The sequence below is a fragment of the Poecilia reticulata genome, chromosome 22 (genome assembly GCF_904066995.2).
Source record: "Poecilia reticulata chromosome 22, P_reticulata-male-v2, whole genome shotgun sequence".
NCBI lineage: Eukaryota > Metazoa > Chordata > Actinopteri > Cyprinodontiformes > Poeciliidae > Poecilia > Poecilia reticulata.
The window spans coordinates 5455415-5476790 of NC_088851.1; the positions used below are offsets into that span (position 1 = coordinate 5455415).

General features: G+C 40.1%; 2 protein-coding genes across 5 annotated transcripts; both read right to left on the minus strand.

Moving 5' to 3' along the window:
* Window positions 1–550: 550 nt before the first annotated feature.
* On the minus strand, window positions 551–6862 carry LOC103458195 (putative N-acetyltransferase camello). Of its 4 annotated transcripts, none has more exons than XM_008398843.2 (2): window positions 6770–6862; window positions 551–1665 (listed from the first exon to the last, which is right to left on the minus strand). In XM_008398843.2, exon 2 carries the CDS (start codon window positions 1656–1658, stop codon window positions 993–995), a length of 666 nt encoding a protein of 221 aa, XP_008397065.1. In that variant the 5' UTR covers window positions 1659–1665; window positions 6770–6862; the 3' UTR covers window positions 551–992. The 4 variants fall into 4 exon arrangements, with proteins under 4 accessions (XP_008397065.1, XP_081459041.1, XP_008397064.1 ...); XM_081602915.1 differs by lacking the exon at window positions 6770–6862 and adding an exon at window positions 4389–4425; XM_008398842.3 differs by lacking the exon at window positions 6770–6862 and adding an exon at window positions 3220–3377.
* A 1176-nt stretch (window positions 6863–8038) lies between these two features.
* Window positions 8039–21319, minus strand: slc39a8 (solute carrier family 39 member 8). The gene is made up of 8 exons (XM_008398845.3): window positions 19277–21319; window positions 18094–18256; window positions 16288–16457; window positions 15984–16106; window positions 13824–13973; window positions 12018–12225; window positions 10238–10422; window positions 8039–9007 (listed from the first exon to the last, which is right to left on the minus strand). Exons 1-8 carry the CDS (start codon window positions 19499–19501, stop codon window positions 8861–8863), a joined length of 1371 nt encoding a protein of 456 aa, XP_008397067.1. The 5' UTR covers window positions 19502–21319; the 3' UTR covers window positions 8039–8860.
* Between the last annotated feature and the right edge of the window lie 57 nt (window positions 21320–21376).

Sequence of the window (21376 nt, forward strand, 5' to 3'; positions counted from 1 at the left end):
TCCGCTGCATACCTGCTTCCTCTTCTTCCAATCCCACTTCAGTTCAATAATGGTGCATTCAAAGGTACTCGGAAAAACGAAAACAGAAAAGGTGTTTTAAGTTGTTTTTCATTTATTTATTTATTTTATATATAGACCGTTATTCTGCTGTCTGTATGAATGTTGCCTGGAGGATTTTGAAAGTTTCATGGCGTTACAACAAAAACAAATTAATTCAGAAAGGGTTGTCTGTAAACACTGCGTCATGTCCGAGGCGCTTTGAACGCAGCAAGTGGAACTTCCTTCTATGCTTATGACCGTTGATGCAGTTATCAAAGTTATTCTTTGATAATTCGGAATATTCGATGTTCAGATGGGTCAAGCAGCTTTCCAGTTGTTTCACCTTTGCTAGAACTTAACACGTTTCGACCCAGAAAGTGCGCCGGTGACTTCTGAAAACAAACGGGTTCTATATATAATAATGTTTACATCTGTAAATTACACTTTTACATTAAATTACCTTAAACTCCAAACACCAAAGATTGGCTCGTTAATGAATGCCAGGTATTCCTTATTTGATTTAAATCAGTTTATTTGCAGGTTCCTGCAGAACTTGGTAACAAGTGATTACCATTATGTTTATTGGAGCTGAAATATGTAGCATATTTGTACATTATTTTCAATGAAAAACTGCTCACCCCACACCCCACACATGGCCCAGATCCTCCCCATGCACCTGCACACACTCACATCAACAACCAGAAGCCACCATGTCCATATATGGCAGCACAACAGCAGATTATCAGAAAAAGAGAAATATGGCTTCCTTACTGGGATTATTGTTTACTGACATCTTTAAATGCGTAGATAAACAACTCAAAAGCGGTAGGAGAAAACATGCTGCATAATGGGCGTTGTTTAGACAGTAACAGCGGAAGTTGAACTAGTCACAAAAAAAGATGAAATAGACTAACTGCAAAGACGTTTTAAAGAGTTTGTCGGTTTCACTCGCTTTATTTCTCTTCCTCTAAATCGAGTCTGTACTCAATCAGAGTGAAGTTGATGATTTTCGCAAAAAACTCTGGTACAGGAAACTGGCTCATCTTCTTATAACCCATGTGTTCATACAGTTTTTGAGCATCGGTAGCGACCATAGACGTGAAAAGGATGACGGCAGGGAAACCTCTCTCCCTAGTGAAATCCGCTACTGTCCGACACAGAGCCTTAGCGATTCCCTTCCCCCGGTGACTGCGGCGCACCGACATGCGCTTGAGCTCCAAAAACCCAGGTGCTGTCTCGGCGGGGAGACACGCCACCGTCCCGACCACCCGACCGTCGCTTTCGGCCACCCAGAAACACGAATTATTCTTCCGCAGGTAGGTCTCGCTGATGTCGTTGAGGTCATTCTTCAAAGACGCGTCTATGTAGCCGTTGAACATATAGACGATCATCTGCCGGACTCCGGCCAGGAGGAGGGTGACGGCCAGGACGGGCAGCAGGAAGGACTGGGAGGTGGTCATGAGCGAGCAGAAGGTGCACATGAGCAGCATCTGAGTCAGCGGCTGTTTCAGGACGTGCATGAAGGACGAAGGCAGGTGCTCATTCATCCCTGAGGTGAAGAGCTCCTTGACGGTTTCAGAGTCCTCATCCCGGTACTTTCGGATCTGAAAGTTGGCCATGGCTCAGCTGGTCCAGAAAAACAGAAAGGTAAAAAAAAAATTTAAAAGTGGCAAACTATATGACTTGTAAATGCATGTGGGGTACCCCAGGGTTTCATCCTGGGTCTCCTCCTATTTAATATCAATATGCTCCTGCTAGCTCATAAAATAGCAAGTAATAAAATTAGCTACCATAACTACACCTGTACACAGCTCTGCATTACGATATCAGGTGACCATGAACCCATTCAAACACAGTAGAGGCGCAGAACAAATCAATGCATGGACGTGCCATAACTGCCTGAACAGAAACATTATCTTTGGATCTAAAGAGGAACGATCTAGAGTCAGCACACGACTTCAGTTATTACAGCTAGAGACTAGCGATCAGACGCGAAATCTGGGTGTAGTGATGGACCCTGACCTGAACCTTCAGAGACACATAAAGACAGTTACAAAGTCGGCCTTTGTAAGGTTAAAGGGGTAAAGTTGCTGCTAGCGTTTTCACTAAAACTAGAAAGCTAGCACACATCAACCCAGTTCTATAGTCCTTCCATTGGCTCCCTGTAGCTCAGAAAATAAACTTTTAAATACTTCTGTTGGCTTATAAATCACTGAATGACTTAGCACCACAACACATTCAAGACCTGTTGTCATTGTATCAACCTTCCAGACCACACAGGTCTTCTGGTTCTGGTCTGCTCTGCATCCCCAGAACCAGAACCAAACACAGAAAAGCAGCATTCAGTTCGTAGCGAGGGGAAACTGCAATGGCTTTCTTTTAACCAGCTGCCCCTCCCCACTTGTTGCTGTGCATCACACCATAACAAACCTGAAGGAGCAGCAATAACCTGACAGACCACAAACTACCTGCCTGAAAATATGCTTACTGTAAACACACTTGTGATGAGAATTTGACTGCCATCTCTCAAGGAATCAAAAACTTTCTTTTTTTTCCAACCAGCAGTTGAGGAAAAAAACTGCTGGTTAAACTGAGTGATAGCTTAGCTATTTAATTTCTTGCAGCATGGGATTCAAATTGGTCAAGGCTTTAGGTTTGTACATTGTTTAGCATTTACATTAACATGGTGTGTTGCTAGAGTGCCAGAGGTCAACAGAAATCATAACTTTTCCCTTGCAATTAGATATAGTGTCATCATCATCTCAAATACAGAGAATTGAATAAATTTACTTTGTTGCTTTCATAGCGCCTGAATTGACCATATGACGTCACTGTGTGACGAATGATAAGAGTACAATTATTTAAATATATAAACTGAAATTGCATTTTACCCATGATGACCTCCAGCAACATCCCTCATGCTGATCACATAAGAGGTCATGATGGTTTCTAACCAGATTTTTAGTAAACTAGTCAAAAATAAGTAATGTTAACTTTCCACGTAAATTTGCGTAATCCTCGTCAAACCACGAGTCAGATTATGCAAACGGTTTTTCCTTTAAGAAATGACAAGTTAGATTAGCTCACAGTAGCTAGCATCATTGCTAATCCAGCAGCTGCAACGTCGTAGTGAGATTTAAAGGAACGATAAAAGCAACAAAGGAAGATAACACAAAGTACTTGCTTATATGGTGATGCCCAAGTATGGTGTTTAAGGTCTCTTGCAGCCAAAGTCTACTCCAAGTGAACTGCGCGCTTCCATAGACAGAGAAGTGGACTTTCCGGATCTTACGTCAACGGGGGAGCCATGTTGTGAGTGGCAGTTTTGTTGTAAAAACACAAAAAGCGGTACAAACTAGTTTTGTTCCGGAGTTTAGGTCAAGCTGTGTGACTATCTGGTGTTTCTAATGCTCCGTGTTTTATCATTATAGTAATTTTTTTTAAATACACGTCGTTCAAAAAATGTATTCTACATAAAGAAAAAGTACAAATAACCCCCAAATTAGAACTTTAAGTAAACATGCATTGCTGTTTAAGCCTTAAAAAGTAATAAACATTTATTTACACACATTTCTTCCATTTTCTTTTGTAAAAATTAACTAAATACATTTTATGTTTTGTACACTACAACAAACTAACCAGACATTTTGGTATTCCAGGGGTAGAAACATACAGCAAGAGGGGAGCGGCTGTCTGCTGTAAAACATGAATGGGTTCACTGTGCAGCCGTGAATTCACCCACTAATCAGCCGTGACTGATTCGTTTTTCAAGAACAATCTAAAACACGACTTAATCCGTTGATAAATAGCTTTTTTTCCCATTTCATATTGTTTCTGAACTCTTAGTGCTTTACTAGACCAGGGCTGCCACACGTTGATCGCGGAAGGTTTTGAGTCGATCTCGGCATTAGGTGACAAACTGAACGCCGCCAGGAGGCTGAGACCAGCACGTCCTCCTCTGACTCGCTTAAAACGTTCGTAACTTTGTCAAAGAACAACAGCAAAAAAAAATCAACAAAACGTGTTCAAATTAATGACTCAACAACAATAATAATCTCAGTAATTATTGTTTCAACAAGGTTTTGCGCAATTCTGTGGGTTTCGGTTCCATTACCAAAATAACAGAGCAGGAATTTAAAATGAACTAATCAACCACCGCTGTGTTCAGAGAGGCTTATTAATGATCGCAAAATAAATATCAAGTCTGCAAACTCGATATCTAACGGACTGAATGTTATGTTTTTAACATAATCTCTGGTCGGCTTGTGGAGCGCAGGAGGTTGCCATGGTTTAAATGACACAGAAACAGACGGAGAGTAAAAATGTGCAAGTGGTTTAGAGTTGATCACCTGTTCAGGTTTTTTTCCTTTGTTTTGGCGCATCGCAGCCGCTGTAGTTTCTGAACGTTCAATAAACGACAAACTTGGACTAATTACCTCGTTCTTTGTGAGTTTACGTCATTTACAACAAACATCAAACACGATAAATATTTTTCACTAAGTATTTAACAAACAAATGTCTTCTTACGCGATAATTATGAGAAATTAAATTAATTGTCTAATATAAAAAATAGTTTGGTGCTGTCAGGCTCAGAGTCTGAGAAACTTTTCCTTTATCAAACTTTTTTTGCCTCTTATTTAGTGGGCTAAATATTTATTTAGACTTTCTCCAGAATAATAACCTTTTTCAAACTTTATAGCTCCACTGTTGAAAAAGAGGCTCTGTATATATATATATATATATTTTTTTTTTTTTTTTTTTGTCATAGTACCCCCAAGAATTTAAAACTACTTTCACCCCTGGTTCAATCCATCTTCTGTACATCCTTGTCCTTGCTGGTTCCTATCCCCAGCTAACGTTCCGGGTGAGAGGCAGTGTCACCCTGGACAGGTCGACAGTCTGTCGCAAGGCAACACGGAGACAGACGGGACAAACAACCATGCACACATACACTCACACCTATAGGGAGAATTTGGAGAGGCCAATTAACCTGACAATCATGCTTTTGGACTATGGGAGGAAGCCGGAGTACCCGGAGAAAACCCATCACAGGGAGAACATGCAAACTTAATAATTAATTATCCATCCATCCTTGTCCTTGCTGGCGAGAGGCAGGGTCACCCTGGACAGGTCACCAGTCTGTCGCAAGGCAACAAGGAGACAGACAGGACAAACAACCATGCACACACACACCTAGGGACAATTTAGAGAGACCAATTAACCTAACAGTCATGTTTTTGGACTGTGGGAGGAAGCCGGAATACCCGGAGAAAACCCACGCATGCACAGGGAGAACATGCAAACTCCATGCAAAAAGACCTGGGCCGGGAATCGAACCCAGAACCTTCTTGCTGCAAGGCAACAGCTCTACCTACCAACTGTGCCACTGTGCAGTTCACATTACCATCAAAGTATCTAAAACTTTTTAGAACCAGTACCTCCAAATGAACCACCCAATTCAGGGGATGCTGCAGGTAACCAAACAAAACCCAAAATTACAGGTAAACAACCTGGTTGTCCATTACAAAAAGAATCAATACATTCAAGGTGAGTAACGTCGTTTTCTCTTCATGCCAGTAAAGAAGGTCCAAAAGACCCAGTAGCCTTATGGCTTCCAAACAGAAAGTCCCAAGGACCAAGGTAAGGACCTCACTTTGAGGAATCTATTTAGTCTTTTCTTCTATTGTGTTTGTATTCATTTTGTCAGATAAGTAGTAACCTTTCTCCTCCAGCGAGGCGTACCCGGGATTTCAGTTTCCACCGAAGAAACAGTATAATCCCCAGGTAAGTGAATCAATTTCAGGGAATTAAACAGAGAAAACAACTAACTGGTGAATAAAACTTGACCTCCACAGGTCATGCAAAAGAAGTGAAAGTGTAAAATCATCTGTAGAATTGTTTGTAGAACGTCCTCATCCTCTTACATGCCGAGCCCTTAGAAACTGCATGATAACAAAAACCTCTGTCCATCCGTCCATTTTCCTCCGCCGCTGTTTCTGGGTCATGGGGCAGCAGCTTCAGATGTTGGAGCTTCTCACCCTATTTCTAAGGTCGAGCCCAGACACCCTGCAGAGGAAACCCATTTTGGTCGCTTGTATCTGTGATCTTGTTCTTTTGGTCATGACCCTCATGACTACAGATGAGGTGGGAACGTAGATCGACTGGTAAATCGAGAGCTGTCTCTGTTTGACTTGGCTCTCTTTTCACCACTACAGACCGGTACAGGGCCTGCTTCACAGCAGACACTGCCCCAATCCGCCTGTCGATCTGCTGCTCCCTTTCTCCCTCATTTGTGAACAAGATCTCCAGATACTTAAACTCCTCCACTTGAGGCAGGAACCCCTCTCCCAATCTCTCCCAGAGAGGAGACATTCCACGTCCCAAGAGCCAGGTTCTGCAACTGAAGATGAGGTCGACGGGGACCCCTCCCTCAAGCTCCATCCAGATTCAGAAGAGGACAGAACAGTTTAGGACAGGAGTTTTGTACATACAATCAGAACAATGCCTGCAGCTGCCCCAAAACCCAGGCCAAAACTCAACCCGCTCATAAACGACTCTCCACAATTAGATAAAAAGCCCCACATACTCCAGCTTGGACGCTGCTGCTCTTGATTAAAATTTTGAAGAATAGCTTCCACTATTTCATCTTCATCTGATGCATTTAAATTGTAAGATCTTTTAAGTTTTTTCATCAGTCCTGCAATTTCACCTAGAATTTAAATATTCTAACCTCCTTCTTTGAACCCTAATATAAAATTCTTCAAGGTCCTCAATAAACTCCGGATTCTCCATGTTACAAGTTTTAAAAGTCTCCAGTCTTTCTTCAGAGCTCGAATGAAAGATCTTGGGAAAGTTGAAGTACTTAGAGACTGTTTTATGATGTCATAACAAAAGAGAATGATATTATATCACAGAGAGAGTGATGTCATAACTGACATATATTTGCATTTGCATATATTTATGCATTTTATAAAATATGTTTCTATGGTTTTCTTTTTTTACATATGTTGAGAATGGAAATCTTAATCGATGAATCATAATTTGTATTGACACATGGAGCATAAAATCAGCTAACAAAAGCATTCAGACTTTACTTATTTTATTCACTTTCAGCGCTGAAAGGAGACGTTTTTACTATTACATTCGAGAAGAGTTTCAAAAAAAGTCTGTGCAGCGTCTGAGGCGAAGGACGAGGGTAGCTGACTATATGGACTGAAGACACTCCCTGAAATCACACCATGTCTCTGTGGCCTGATAAGTTTCTGTTTTTCTGAGAAATGGGCCTTAGTGTCTAACAGAATCAAAAATGTAACTCTTTACAATGGGTCCTTTGTCTAACAACATGTGACTCTTTCTCGACCTGGTAAAGCATCTCAACATCCCCCTGTTGGGCTCTGAAGAGCCCAAAACAAAAGGGGGAGACAAACCCTTGAGCAGACACTGACATAAAAAATTGTTTGGTGCTTTGAGCTCAGAGTCCGAGAGGCTTTTCCTTTATCAAACAAATTTGTTTTGCCTCTTATTTAGTGGAAATATTGATGTTGATGAGATTTTCTCCAAAATAATAACCTTTTTCAACCATTATAGCTCCACTTTTGAAAATCAGAAGCTAACATTCACAAATGACATTGAAATAAAATCCAGTCCAACATCTGGTTTGAGGTGATTCCTCTGGAACATGTTGGAGGAAAAATATCCCATCTTCAGAAGATGAGCTTTAACCTAACAGAGCTCTGTGGTTCCTCCTATCAGTATGAGAGTCAGGGTGAGGAAGCGCCATGTTAGGAAGAGAAGTGGAAGCTGCAGGATCTTCAGAACAAACAGGTCATGATGTTGGGCTACTGATTATTACCGTCTGGACACAGAATCAATAGTTTAAAAGCTAAAATTAATGGTTATATGCCAGACATGAAAAACTAGGATCACTCCATGCCATGATGTTCAGAATTTAGGTCTCATGGCATCTCAAGGTGTCAACATTGCAGCCAGTGGGCTGAGGGAGGAAATACAGCTTTATTTTGTAGCAATTCAAGAGCTACCAGCTTTTATCGCTTCACAAAAAAAATTCATCAACACAGAAACTCCAAAGCACACAAAGAAGCTATATATATGTCATAGTACCCCCAAAAATTTAAAACTACTTTCACCCATGCATATATATATTAAAAGCTTAATAATTTTGTAGAGGCTGTTCTTCCTTTGATTAGAAGATATTGTTCATTTCAGTTCCATGATTTTTGTACTGAAGAGAGCGTATACTGTGTGCATAAACAATTCATCAACCATAGACATTATTTTATATAGAAAAGTATGTTCACGTACACTTTGATCATTTTCAAGAGTCCCAAAAAAATCAATATATTCAAAAATGTGCATAAGAATAAACAAAATATACCTTTGAAAGTTTTGGGAGCAAGAAAACAAGACTCAAATAAACAGTAATGCACAAGTTGTTTCAGAATAGAGTTTAAAAAACTGCATGAAGCAAAGCTAAAAATCATCAGTTTTTATTCAATTGTATGCAACACACTTTAGGTAAATGGAAACCATTTCACATTTGAAGACTAAAAATAATTTATTGTTTCTTTAAGATAAATGTTCTTGATTTTTTTTTTACATGTTGATTGTATAAAAATTCCCTTCTTATGGAGAAAAAATTTCACTAGATTGATAGTCCAAAAAAAAAAGTATAAAAGCTCAACACACATTCAACACTTGGTTTAGTCTGTACATTCATTTTACGTTCACACTCAGTCCAACCTGTGTGTGAGCAGAAACAAACAAAAAAAAGGCACAGTGTGAGGATGTTTGTTTTCCTCTCCTATCCCAGGTTTATGTTCCCAGCAAACATGGTGATCAGCAGAATGATGGCGAAGCCGGTGAGCAGCCCGGCGTTCTGGATCAGAAAGAAGACGATCTTGCTTGAAGTTTTTTGTTGTTCCTTTGCTATACTGTCCATTTCTGGAAACTGCAATGGAGGAGAAACGTGAAATTATACTTATAACCGAATGATATTGGACAAAACAGCCAGTTGAAACCAAAAAGAAAACAAAAATGACACATACTGAAGTTATGGCAACTCAAACTACTCTAGTTTTGGGTCAGTTAGAATCACCAAAATTATTACCATCTGTTAAATGACAATAATGAGAAAGGATCTCCAGCAAACAATTGCAAGAAGCTTGTAGAAGGAAACCTAAGAGATTTAATCCAAGTCGTAAAGATCAAAGACAGCGCCAATGAATACTGAAAAAAAAATTGTGTAAATTTCTGATTTTGAAGACATTAATAAAAAAAGAAGGATCTGACATATTCTCTCACTATTGTGGCATTGAGCAAATAGAAATAATGTTGGCAATTCTGATTGAGCCACACCAAGAGATGTTTGGTCTGACTTAACCTCAGACTGAGAAAAAAAAGTGTTTGTGTCTTTTTATTAGGTGTATGTAAACTAATGGTTCAGCTGTAGAAAAACCTGTTAGGAGTTTTCTAATATCAACGAGCTTCCTGAAAAGATACGGTGTACAATGTAAGGAGCAGCTCCTTCACCTTTTTACCTCTAGTCAAAATGTCTTTTTTAGGCCTCTTTTCCACATCATGTGAGTGATTAATATTTATGAATCTGAAATCAAACCAAATGTGTCTCATCTTGCAAAAATTTCCAGAGATATCTTTTTACCTTCTTTTTGTTTTTTAATTCAGCTTGTCCTGTCAAAATTAAACATATTTTGCTTTGGAGGTCATTGTAGGTCTAGAATTTAGCCACTTGGGGGCGACATTACAAGCTTTAACCACTAGGTTTGATGTGTTTAGCTTAGTTTAACTTCATAAGATATTTATTTCTGCGGAATACCAAGTCTCTGGTTAATTATTTTTCTGTCTAACATTGACTATATTTTCTACTTAATACGACACCGGTCTCCACTGACCGCCAGAGGTGAAACAGCTATATCTTTAGCTTGCATATGCTGCACTGGTGACCCCAGCAAGTGCATCTGGGCTGAACTGATGAGCAGAGTGTGTTGCAAGAGCTTTCCCAGCTGAAACAGCTGGCAGAGTAATGCTAAAGAAAGCAATCAATTAAAACAAAACGCTCAGACGACACAAGTTTCATTCTCCTAAGTAGGAGTCAGTCGGTTGAAGTGCCGGACAACTTAAAACAAACGTTTAAAATCACAAGGTCAGGTGGACAGCTCACCATGTCTGCTAGTGCAATATAAAGGAACATTCCTCCCGCGATGGCAAAGATAGGATTCGGGGCAAAGCTGTTTCCAAGCAGGATGCCGAACACGAGGCCGACATAACAGGACATTGCCGACAGCAGGTTGAAGAAAACGGCCTGCGGGACGCTCATTCCAGCATTCAGCAGGATAACAAAGTCGCCTGCAGAGAAGGAAACACTGATTTAAAACCAGCTGCATCAAAAAAAAAAAAAAGCTTAAGGAACAACTCTGCTTCTTCTGAACTCAAGCCATTGGCTAAATTCTACTGTAAAGAACTGAGGATGGTGTTCTACCCTGCAAATGTATTCACAACCCGTGAACTCTGACATTTTGTCACCAGTGATCTCGATTTACACAAAACAGTGACAAATGATACAAATATGAAGTCAGGTGACTGCATTCCTCCTTTCCAAGCCAATACTTCGTGGAGTCACTTTTTGTCGCACCTCGATCGACAGCTCTTCTTTGGTATGCCTCTTCTAGCCTTACACATATAGGGAGAGAACGTTTTTCCAACTCAAGTAAAGTCAAATTGGATGGAGAGCAACTGTGAACACTGTTTTTCTGAGTCTGTTCTGGATTTTAACTGGGAAATTCTAGCACAGAAACCTTACTTTTATCCAAATTGATCCATTGTAGTTCTGGAGTGAAGGGTCGTTGTCTTAGGACAACGACCCTTGTTGTTGTCTTACGACAAGGGTCGTAAGAGGTGAATGGGGTTTAACAATACGTGTTTTCTGATCCCCTGTGACCAGTTTTCCCTATCCTTGCTGAAGAAAGCACCCCTACAGCCTCATGGTGCTACCACACTACACCTTGAACATGGGATGCGGTGGGTGATGTGTGGTTTCGGACTTCCGCCACACTGAGTGCAGTCCAGAAAGTTCAGTTGTAGGGTGCATTCACACCAGAACTGTTTATTCTGCTTTAATCAAACTCTAATCCGTATGCCTAGAAAGTCAGGGTCATTTGCAGAGATATCTACGTCTTCGATTGTAGATGCACAATCAAAATCCGATGTGGACCAGAAAAGCAAACTATGGTCCGCCTACAAACCTAGTAGGTTCCTGTTTGGTTGAAGTGAACTTGGACACAGTTCGAATGCATATGTGAACACCAAGCGGACCGGAGACCGCTCCAAAAGCAGGAAGAGGACTACAGCACAGGGCACTCTGGGTAAATATGAAGACAAACTTGCCAGCGGGAAAAATGGCTCGTGGCATTTTACCGACGACAAAACAGAAATCTTACAAACGCTAAAGATTTGACACCACTCTATTGTTGTTTAGATTTTATAAAGAAAGAAGTTGCACTCAGTGTTTTCTTCAGAGGATTTTGTGTCTTTTTCTTCAGTGGTTCTTGGTGCATCACCAGAACATCCGAGGGGGGTAAGCATGTGTTTTTAGAGGGTTTGGTTTGTTGTGTGAGAAGCAAACAGCAGCAGCTGAAAATGTAACAAATGCTTTAATTTTGGTCCCCAATTGAACAGTCTACCGGATTATTTGACTACATCATCTTTCACTCATTGACATGTTGTATGGACCTCTTAGCCACCTCTCTTGCAGGGCCTGTCAGGTCGACTGAGCAACCACGACATGCGTTTTCAGATGACAGACTGAAGAGTCATCAGTTGGGTTTGAATGTGGGCGCACTAGATTCTGTTTTGGCGGAATAGAGTAATGAGTGGTAAAACCAAAGGCATCGCACACTGCCACATGACTGATCACAGTGTGACATTGGATCAGTGTCACTCACCCAGCTCATGGGGAAACTCCTCACAAACAATGGCGGTGGACGTGCTGAACCCCGCCAGAACGGACACGGTGAACGATGCGCCGATGACCAGACCATCAATGAAGTTGTGCACAGCGTCGCTCAGAGATATCATCCAGGCCACCGTCTTGATGCTGGTGATGCGCTTCCCGCGCAGCCAGTGACACATCACTTCCGACACCTGGGCGTCCTGGAACGGCGACACGAGGGTTAAAAGGCATGCAGCCAGCGCCTGTGTTTGGTCATGTCAAAGCAAACATATGGAATCAATGACAAAGCTCAAACGCCAAAGTCCGCTTCAACCAGAAAATAAAGAAACAGTCAAAGAATGATTTCCAGGAGTCCTGGATCACTGCCTACTGCTGTTCCTCTAACTTGTTAGAGAGGGAAAAAAAAGAAAGAAAAAAAAAGATTGATTACTTGAATTGTCCTTACTGATTATTCTGCACTTAACAATTTGCAACAGATCTCTTTAATTAGAAAAATAATGGCTCGGGTGTTGCTAGCAGGAAGTCGGAGAATGCACAGACACAAACAGATTTCTTGGCATTTGCTTGAAGTCCCTCTGAAGAGACAAAAAGAAGCTTATACCGGCCATGGACCAACAAGGGCTCTTTGTGTAAAAGTCGGACAATGGGTCCCCTTTACCATGATGGGGGATCGGATTCCTCACAGCTTAGTTTCTCCTCCTTGATCATTTTCTTTCGTGTTTGTTTAGTTTTCACATACCTTTCAAACCAGAAGCAATGTGTTAACAGACAAATCACTGTAATTTATTAACCTTATTAATCTCTGACCTGCACTTATCTGTGGTAAAAGCTTCATAAATGTCTCCCTCTTAGATGTGGGCCAGTTCCTGATACGAGGAAAACCAAGGTTTCAAAGTGCACGTTTCAAACCCGCTAAAGTTTTCCATCCTGTCAATCCGACTAATTAAAGTCCCTGGCCATTGGAGATGAGAGTAGCGTGGCGGCGCCCCTACCCCACTTGTTTTTGAACTTGCTGGTCCCATAAACACACTGCTAAATCTTCTAGAAAGCCTTCCAGAAACACTTAAGACATCAGCCAAGATGAGGAAACAAAGGAGTCCCATCAACCAGTCTTTTTAAAGGTAACAAGTTGGGCTGAAACGATGAATCAGATTATTGGAATAATTGTCAAGTAATTTAGTAATTGATTAATCGCTAGCTGGTGTATACAGACTCAAAAAAAAAAAAAGAGACAGAAATGCTGAAAGAGCGACATACTCAGAGGGGTAAGCCAAAATTGCACAAAAAAAAATCCATTCAAATATCCCTATTAGACACCTTCTGCCATCCAATTATTAGTTGGGGGAAAAAAGAACAACATATTAGCTCTTCACTGTATTGATGCAAAGTCAAGCAGGAAGCACTGAGCTTTTCACATGGTTTTAAGTATCGTTTTAGCTGCAGACGTACTTTTTTTTTTCGTCATTTATGTATTTCAAAGGTTGTATAAAAAGGCTGAAGTGGTTAAATGAAAAATCTGCAGAATGCGGCACATTTTTAATCTGATTAATCAACAGAATAATCCATTGTCAGAATAACCGATTGTCAGAACAAATCGATAGATTCATTGATTTCTACTATAATCGCTAGTTGTTGCCCTAGTAACAAGCCACAAATGGGATGTTATTTGAGCATCTTACGGCAGACTAAGAGTAATAATATTCCCCATTCAATTCCTAAACTTTAATCAGTCCTGTTCACCTACAGAACAGTTTTATCACTGCTTTTCAGTAAAAACGACACGCGTTTCAGACGGAACCTGTTGGGGCTCGACGGCGGGACTGTTCTTATCCGTGGAAACGGTGGCGACGTTGGTCAAAACCACAGAGTCGCCTTTCACCCAAGCGTCTCCGTTCTGGACGCTGTTTTCCCGAGGCAGGTCTGCGGGAGTGAAGTGGCTGTGGCCGTGCTGAAAACACAGACGAAAAGCATCAGATGAGTTAATTAAAGAATCGGTAACAAAGAGAAAGCGGAACATTGATGTTTGTATAGGGAAACTAAAATAAAAGTAAAGAAAAAAAAGTCCTGTGTTTTGAAAAGCAAGGGGTGAAAGTGTCACTGCGGTTCCTCCTGCTCCATCTTCACTGTTTAATTGGGTCGAACAAACAGCCTAATCCCAGTGATTAAATCCTGTCAGGTGAGATAGTGGAACGTCTTCAGCAGCAGTTTCCTATCAAGCACATGGCACCTGCAGATAACAGTTCAGGAAAGCTAACTGTTTTTATAATCTTATCTCCGGAGGGAGCTAGCTACTCATAAGATAATGTGGAACTGAGCACGAGGCTGTTGTTGTCTAGGTTAATCTGACATGAGCAGAAAGACTTCGTCAGAGGTAAAAGTACAGACAACTTCACATCTGAGGTTCACACTGGCATCAAAGAAATAATAATAAAAAAAATGGATTACAAGGTTGAGGTCAAGCCAATTAATGTAGGTCAGTCTGACAGAGTTCACTGATCTTTAAAACTAATTAATCGGTGAGGATTTTTTTGGAGAAGGAAAGTTATAAAAGCGTCCAAAAAGACAAAAAAAAAATAAAAATAAAAAACACATTTTAACAGTAAAAAATGACTAATGTAAAATGACATTATGCTTTTTACATGGCAACAACCAAAATAAGTTTATATCAAAAAAACAGTCATAGCAAGACCATAAAAATGGGGAAAAAATGATATTAAAGTTCAATAAGCCAGGCTTGGTTAGAGCTTTAAAAGATCAACATCACTGGCTTTACTGGATTGAAACACTTAAGTATTTTAAATTTCTCTCTTGAAATAATAACTCAAACACTATTTTTCACAATTCACCCTGAGTAGTAAGCAGGATGAAGTGCTTTCAAAGGCATGGAGATGCAGTTACTGGCCTCAACTACTTCCAAAGAAGTTGGTGGGAAAGCTACAATTTCAAAACAGCTAACATTTTCTGATGTATAACTCCTGAAGTTTACAGTAATTTTAATCAGATGCCAGAGAAAGTTCTAGGCCCTACGTAATAGCGCAGCACACCTTTTCCCCTACTTGTTGCTCGGTTACCCTAAAGCAGTTGCTAAATGTTGCAGGATGCTAGCAAATTTTCCCCTTTATGCTCACATGATGCCACTATAGTTCAGTGCTTAATGGAGTTGCTCTCATTGAAATAATTTACCTTTTCTGTTTTTGTGCCGTAAAGTAAAAATGTCCAACTGTGAGACAGTAGAAACCCTCTGTCATTTTCAGTTAAAGCCAAATTCTGTTTTTTCTCCTCAAACGGTTCTCCCTCCCACCCACAACTTTCTCCTTTAGACACTAAACTCAAACCTTAAAAGTTACTAATTTTGTCAATTATCAGTTTGCATAAGGAAAAATTAGTCTGATATTTAAGCAAAATCTTTCTAATCTAGCAAGCTCCCAAAGAAAAATCCAAAATCTAAGATGACGTAGCAAATCCAATGAGCAGTTCATAAGCTAGTTAGCATGATGCTGCATTTGCTATGTTTATGTCCTTTATACACCATAAAGTGGACACTCCAATGGAAATTTGTATTACTAAAAACTGTTGATTGAAAGGAAGCTACTCTACTAAGTGAGGAATACTAGCATGAGTCATTTGCTAACATGCTAATGCTAAACGCACAATTAAAAATAAAGATTTGGGGGAAAATCTGCTTCAAATTAATTATTAACTTTGAATAGAAGTGTATAGAATGCAGAGATAAATGTATTATCATCATCAGTGGCTTAAATGTAACCAGGTATGGCTTTGAGCTTGCTTAATATAAGTTTTATACAAATTTAAATCTTAAGCAAAATGTGCTATTATTTCTATATTGTAGTACAAAATAATTAAATGAAGTAAAACACTATACACTGTGGGCTTGTTTAGGAACAGAGTATCACTTATAAAAGAGAGAGTGAACAAATTCACTTTCTACACAGCTCACCTCAAGGCCAATCCCGAGGAACATTTTCAGTATTTTTTCCACAAAAAATAAAAGGTAAAATCCTCCAAATATGCCAACTGCCTTTGCCACGTAGTTATCTACTTTAGGATCAAAGCCCAGAGCCTGTGAAGGAAAAACAAAACAGAGCTTTTTAGTGGTTGAGAAACCAGGTGTTCTCGACTTGATTATTTGTTATTCGACTCTATTACAAAAGCAACAAAAATCTACTTAAATTTTGAATTTTTTGACCCAATAAAAAAGTAAAAAAAACAAAACAAAATGGCACCTCCAAATCTTTACTGACCTCTGGTATGAGCTGAAGCACAGCATTGGAAAAGAGAGTCCCGATGGCCAGGCCTATAAAGTAAGTCAACACTTGGGGGAAATAAGGCTTCTTGGTGAAGGGGATCAGCAGCAGACCAAGAAGGGACGCCAGGTTGATGATGGTAACAGCCAGAAATCCATAACCCCACACTGTCACAACGTTGAACAAAACATTGGAATTTAGCAAACAATTATTGAATTTATTTGATAAAACAACATCTGATAGGGATGCTTAATGAAGGCCAAGTTGCTCTATTTTGTCTTTTTGAGCATCTGACATTGGTTATTTTCTTTCTGTTTCAAAATGTTGACAGTCTGTGGTTAGCAAAGCGCTAATTGCTAATATCAGATGCAAAAGGTGGCTTAAAAACACCATGTCATGTGAGTAACAGAACAAGCATAGCAAGGCTGCAACCACAACGCCTTCACCAAGCAAACAGGAAGCTGGAGAAAACCCCCAGTAGTTCCTACAGAAATGACTCAACTCGCGGCTGGAAGAGTCATTTACAACTCCACTCCTACAGAGACAACAGTTTTCAGACATCAAGGATAAATTTGTAGACTGAACTTGTCACAGTTGGCTCTTTTATTTGAAAGGAAATCTGAAAAGGTTAATGAACGCAGTTTTATTTGGAGAGGGTAAATTCTTTTCAAGCCAGTAGAGGAAAGTCGGGGACGAGCCATATCTGTGTCAGCGGCTCAGAGGGGGAACCGGGTTGGCAGGTCAGTGGCTCCATGAGTCAGGCTGCGGCGGCGCTTACTGCTGGAATCACGCCACAATCAATGACGGACGTTAATAGAGACAGAACGCAGTGGGATGACGGACGCCGTCATGAGACGTCAAAACTAATAATAAGACTCAAGAAGAAGAATTTTTTTTTTAAGTGATATAAATTTAAGTTAGATAACTTAGCTCTGAATAAACTGGTAACTCTCTCCCCAAAAGGTGGTTGAATACAAACCCATGTGATATTTTTACTTGAAGTTTGTTGGTTGTTTAATGACAAAGTGTTGAAAAGTTCAAGGTGGTATAAATGCATCTGTTTCACCAAGAGGGACAAAATAATACAAACACTAATAATGACAGTCTGCCGGCAATTTGGCCAGACTTTAGAAAGGGCTTACAAGGGCGGTAACCCAGGGAGTCAAGTTTTGAGGGGCACCCCCAATTTTTTTTGTTTGTTTTTTGTGCTGCATATTAAACTCTTTTTTTTCTTTTATCTAAACAACACTCAAATATAAAAATTATAAAGTTGCAGCACATCTTTCTGGACCAACCTGGAGCTATCTGCTAGATATTTTTAACCAAGCATCCATCCATCAACTTGTACCTGCTAATTTGTCGACCTACCTGTTAACGTTCTGTAATTTACATGAGTGAAATATATATTTTAATTTTTGGGGAGGGATTGGGCACCAACACTGGCTCCACCCCAGGGGCCTTTTTTCCCTCTAAATCCGGCCCTGACAGGTGGGACAGGAAATTAGGGCAGATTTCCAACAACCTGTTGCAGAACCAGTATGTAACTATAACTAATATAATTTCTGACTCTGACCTTTTTATAGAACTAGAGTTGAGATCATGTAGGAAAAATGCTACTTGTGATGCATTCTGCCTGACCCTCCCATTTTCATTTACACAAAGAAAAACCTCAGTAACCTTTAAAAAGGGATCCGAGTCACTGTGGCTGAAAATGTTGCCACATTTCTAATTTAAGGCAATAAACCGCCTATCTAATCTCGCCTTATTAAGAAGTCCAACAGGTGTTGAAACGCAGCAGCTCACCGGAGTAGTCGACAGAGGGCACAGTTATCGGGTTGACGTAGGGGCAGGAGGGCAGCAGCACCTGGGTCAACACGGCGGGACAGATCCGCCCCAGGTGTCCCACGGTCAGCTCAGTGACGTTACCGAAGCCAAAGTGGGACAAAATCTGCTCCGCTGAGGGACACTGAGGGGCACACAGAGGATATTAGATTCATTTCTTCCATGCTTCTGGTGTTTTGCTGTTTGGAGAGTTTCTCTTTCCACCTGGATGCTCCGATTGACATTATATTGCACCATAAAGTTTAATTGTTATTACACATAGACATGGACAGAGTTTAAAAATAGTCTCTGAAGATGCGTAGGTTTCATAAACATTTTTCTTTTACAACTTTAGCTGTTTTGGGGGAAAACGAAAAAAAAAACATAAAAAAGTATTTTCTCATTTTTACCATTAAATAAACTTTACTAATGAGATCAGCGGTTTGTGATGGTCAATATTTCAACATAATGTTCTTTCCTTATTGTGCTCTCTATTTGTTTAAGCTCAACAATTCATCAAGCTCCTTAATAATAATAATTAAAGGGGCAGTATTATGTGTTTTCCAGGCATGTAGCGCCATTTTATAGCACAATCAAATAACTGCAACCTTCAGTTGGTATAAAACTATATATCAAATATGAGATAAAAGAAATTTTACTTTGTAATTTAATGCCTTGAAATTGGGCCTCTGTCTCTTTAAGAGACTCCTGCTCTTTCTGAAACTGCATCTTCAGAAAGTCATCACAACATGGCTCCTCTATTAACCCTTAAGCAATGGTTTTTTTTTTTTGGTTTTTTTTTAAACCAGCGTTGCACTGAGAAGTAGCTCCTAAAATGAGGTCAGCAGATGCAAAGTTCCACAGATGATTGCTAATTGCTGCTGGCTAGTCTGAAGGAGCTGAGTGAGGGAGTCAGGCTGCTATGTGAGGCAAAAGCTTGGAAACTTTGAAACTGCAGGGGAGCTGCGTCTCGAGGGTGGAGCTAAGTCCATCCAGCTGTAAAGCTGCCATAGGAGAATAATTAATCATATTCACAAGGAAAATAAAAATGGGAACATGTGAAATGTTCCCTGACAACCATAAATAAATGTATTTCTACAAATAAAAGAAAAGAAAATTAATGAAAAAGACTCAAAACTGTTCACAAAAGTGAAGGAATACACACCTCTTTGCTTTCCAGCGGATTTCCTTCACTTATTGATTCAGACCTTCTGGCTGAGATCAACAGCAGCATATCTTCGAGCTTCTCTGTCGTAATTGATTTATTCTCACCATAAAAGTGTAAAATATTCTCCAGAAATTCCTGTCCATTCCGCCCAGCCACCTCAACGCCGTGGGTGACCGCACTCAACGCCAGAGCGCACGCGGTGAGCCACTTCACATCAAACATCTCAACTCTTTTTGTTTTTCCGGAGTGCAATTTCTCCCGAGAATAAAACCCACTACAACAGCCGCCGCGAGAGCATTTAAATCAGCCCCGTAAAAATCACGACGTCCGTGGAGTTTGAGCCATAAAGTTTTGCTGAGATTTTCCCCCCTCCTCTCTCGTGATGACTTTATTTCGACGGGCTCCTCGTGCGGTTTGAGCAGCTCGGTAGGATGAGTCCCTGCTCTCTGAGGTGGATGAGGTTCAAAGATCCAACCAGAAATAACGGGGGGAGGCGGGGTGAGGTGACCGAGCGAAAGTGGCCGCGCGCGCACGCTCTTTTCCACGCTTCATTTAAATCCCGACTCAATCAACAACAAAGCGCTCACGCCAAACAGTGAGGAAAGTAGAGTATGACATTCAACAGGTTCTGTTGGAAAATGTGTGACGTGACAAAACTGAGGGAGCGCGCGCGGGATGTATGACTCGCTGTACGTCTTTAGTTGATAATATCTTCGTGTAGACAGTGACATATAAACATAGTAAACGTAAAGAACACTAAGTGGTGTCGCCCCCTTGTGGCAACACATGGTTAACTAACTAACTAGATATATAAGGGGTGTTCAAAAGTGCGGCTCAGGGGCCCATTTGTGGCCTCCTGACAGATTTTTTGTATCCCGGGATTGGATATGAAGAGTCATTCAAACTTGGCCCTGCCAGCACAGAACATTGATACAGACAGAAACTTTCTTTTTGTAATTAAGGGCAAAATTATTACCAATTAAAATTGTTTTACAATGGAAAATGTAAGAAAGTATTTGTTGTTTTCTTTCATAGTAAATAGGGCCACATCTGTCCAATTACTTAAGAGTTAAAAGCAGGATAGGTAAATTTGGCTAAATCTGTTCTTAAGGTTGAGAATAGAATAAATTCTTCTGGGTGGTTTTCCCCAACTAAGTAGAGTCAAAAATAATTAAACCACATATCTTTCTCTTTTTGTGCAGAACCCAAACGTGCAGTTGTGCATTTAGTCAACCTTATTTGTATAGCTCATTTCAGCACCTAGGCTGAAGTGAGCTTTATTAAGTGCTCTATTAAAACATTTGCAATTTTATCAGAATCAAATGAAGCCATATTTTATAGAAGTCAGATAACATATCAAGTTGCTTCGACTCTTTGGTTTTGTGGCCATGACTTAATGCATCGTAATGGATGGAGCCTTGCAGGTGTGCATCACTAGATGTCCAATCCAGCATCGATACTTCTGCACCATAAAAACACAATTCAGTTACCAATTAAAAATGCAATAAATGTTACAAATGCCATCATCAAGAAAACATACTGAATTATGAATCAAAGGCAGCTCTAAGCAACTGGAGTTTTAGCCTTAATAAAAAGGAACTCATTGTTTTGGCTGTTTTCTGGAAGTTTGTTCCAGACTAAATAAATTGAGGTTTGAGGTTTTATCAAGATAAAATGTAAAAAAAATAAATAAATAAAAAAAAGCTGAAAATGTTACAGCATTCAGAGTTAGAGATCAGTTAAAGTCACGTGTTTGTCACTCCTTCACCGCTATCTGTGACATGTTTACCTTCCTGACCGACTGAAGCCACTTTGCCGTCAAGCTGGGAAGGGGTATGCAAAAATCTAAAAATAAATAAATAAATAGTCCTTACAGGAACTGATTAAAAGTGTGCTCTACCATAATGACAAATATAATGAATCGGTTATTAGCAGCTTGAAGAGAATGAGTGCATCATGTGTGAATCAGTCCGTCCCAGCGATGCCCTCCTACCGGGTCACACTGTTTGAGCAACACAATGTCAACACCAGGCCTCAACTACATTTTAAAGTATCTTGCGGCGGTTGCTAAAGCAGCAACTGAGGACGAGTTCAAAA

What these genes read in the sequence shown, in the direction of transcription:
- slc39a8 (XM_008398845.3), bottom strand. Translation starts at nt 19,501, where the DNA reads ATGTTTGATGTGAAGTGGCTCACCGCGTGCGCTCTGGCGTTGAGTGCG. An exon ending in ATCCGCTGGAAAGCAAAGAG is followed by an intron (nt 18,257 to 19,276) that starts GTGTGTATTCCT and finishes TGTGCCCCTCAG; the next exon opens with TGTCCCTCAGCGGAGCAGAT. An exon ending in CCGCCGTCGAGCCCCAACAG is followed by an intron (nt 12,226 to 13,823) that starts GTTCCGTCTGAA and finishes TCGCCGTTCCAG; the next exon opens with GACGCCCAGGTGTCGGAAGT.
- LOC103458195 (XM_008398843.2), bottom strand. Translation starts at nt 1,658, where the DNA reads ATGGCCAACTTTCAGATCCGAAAGTACCGGGATGAGGACTCTGAAACC.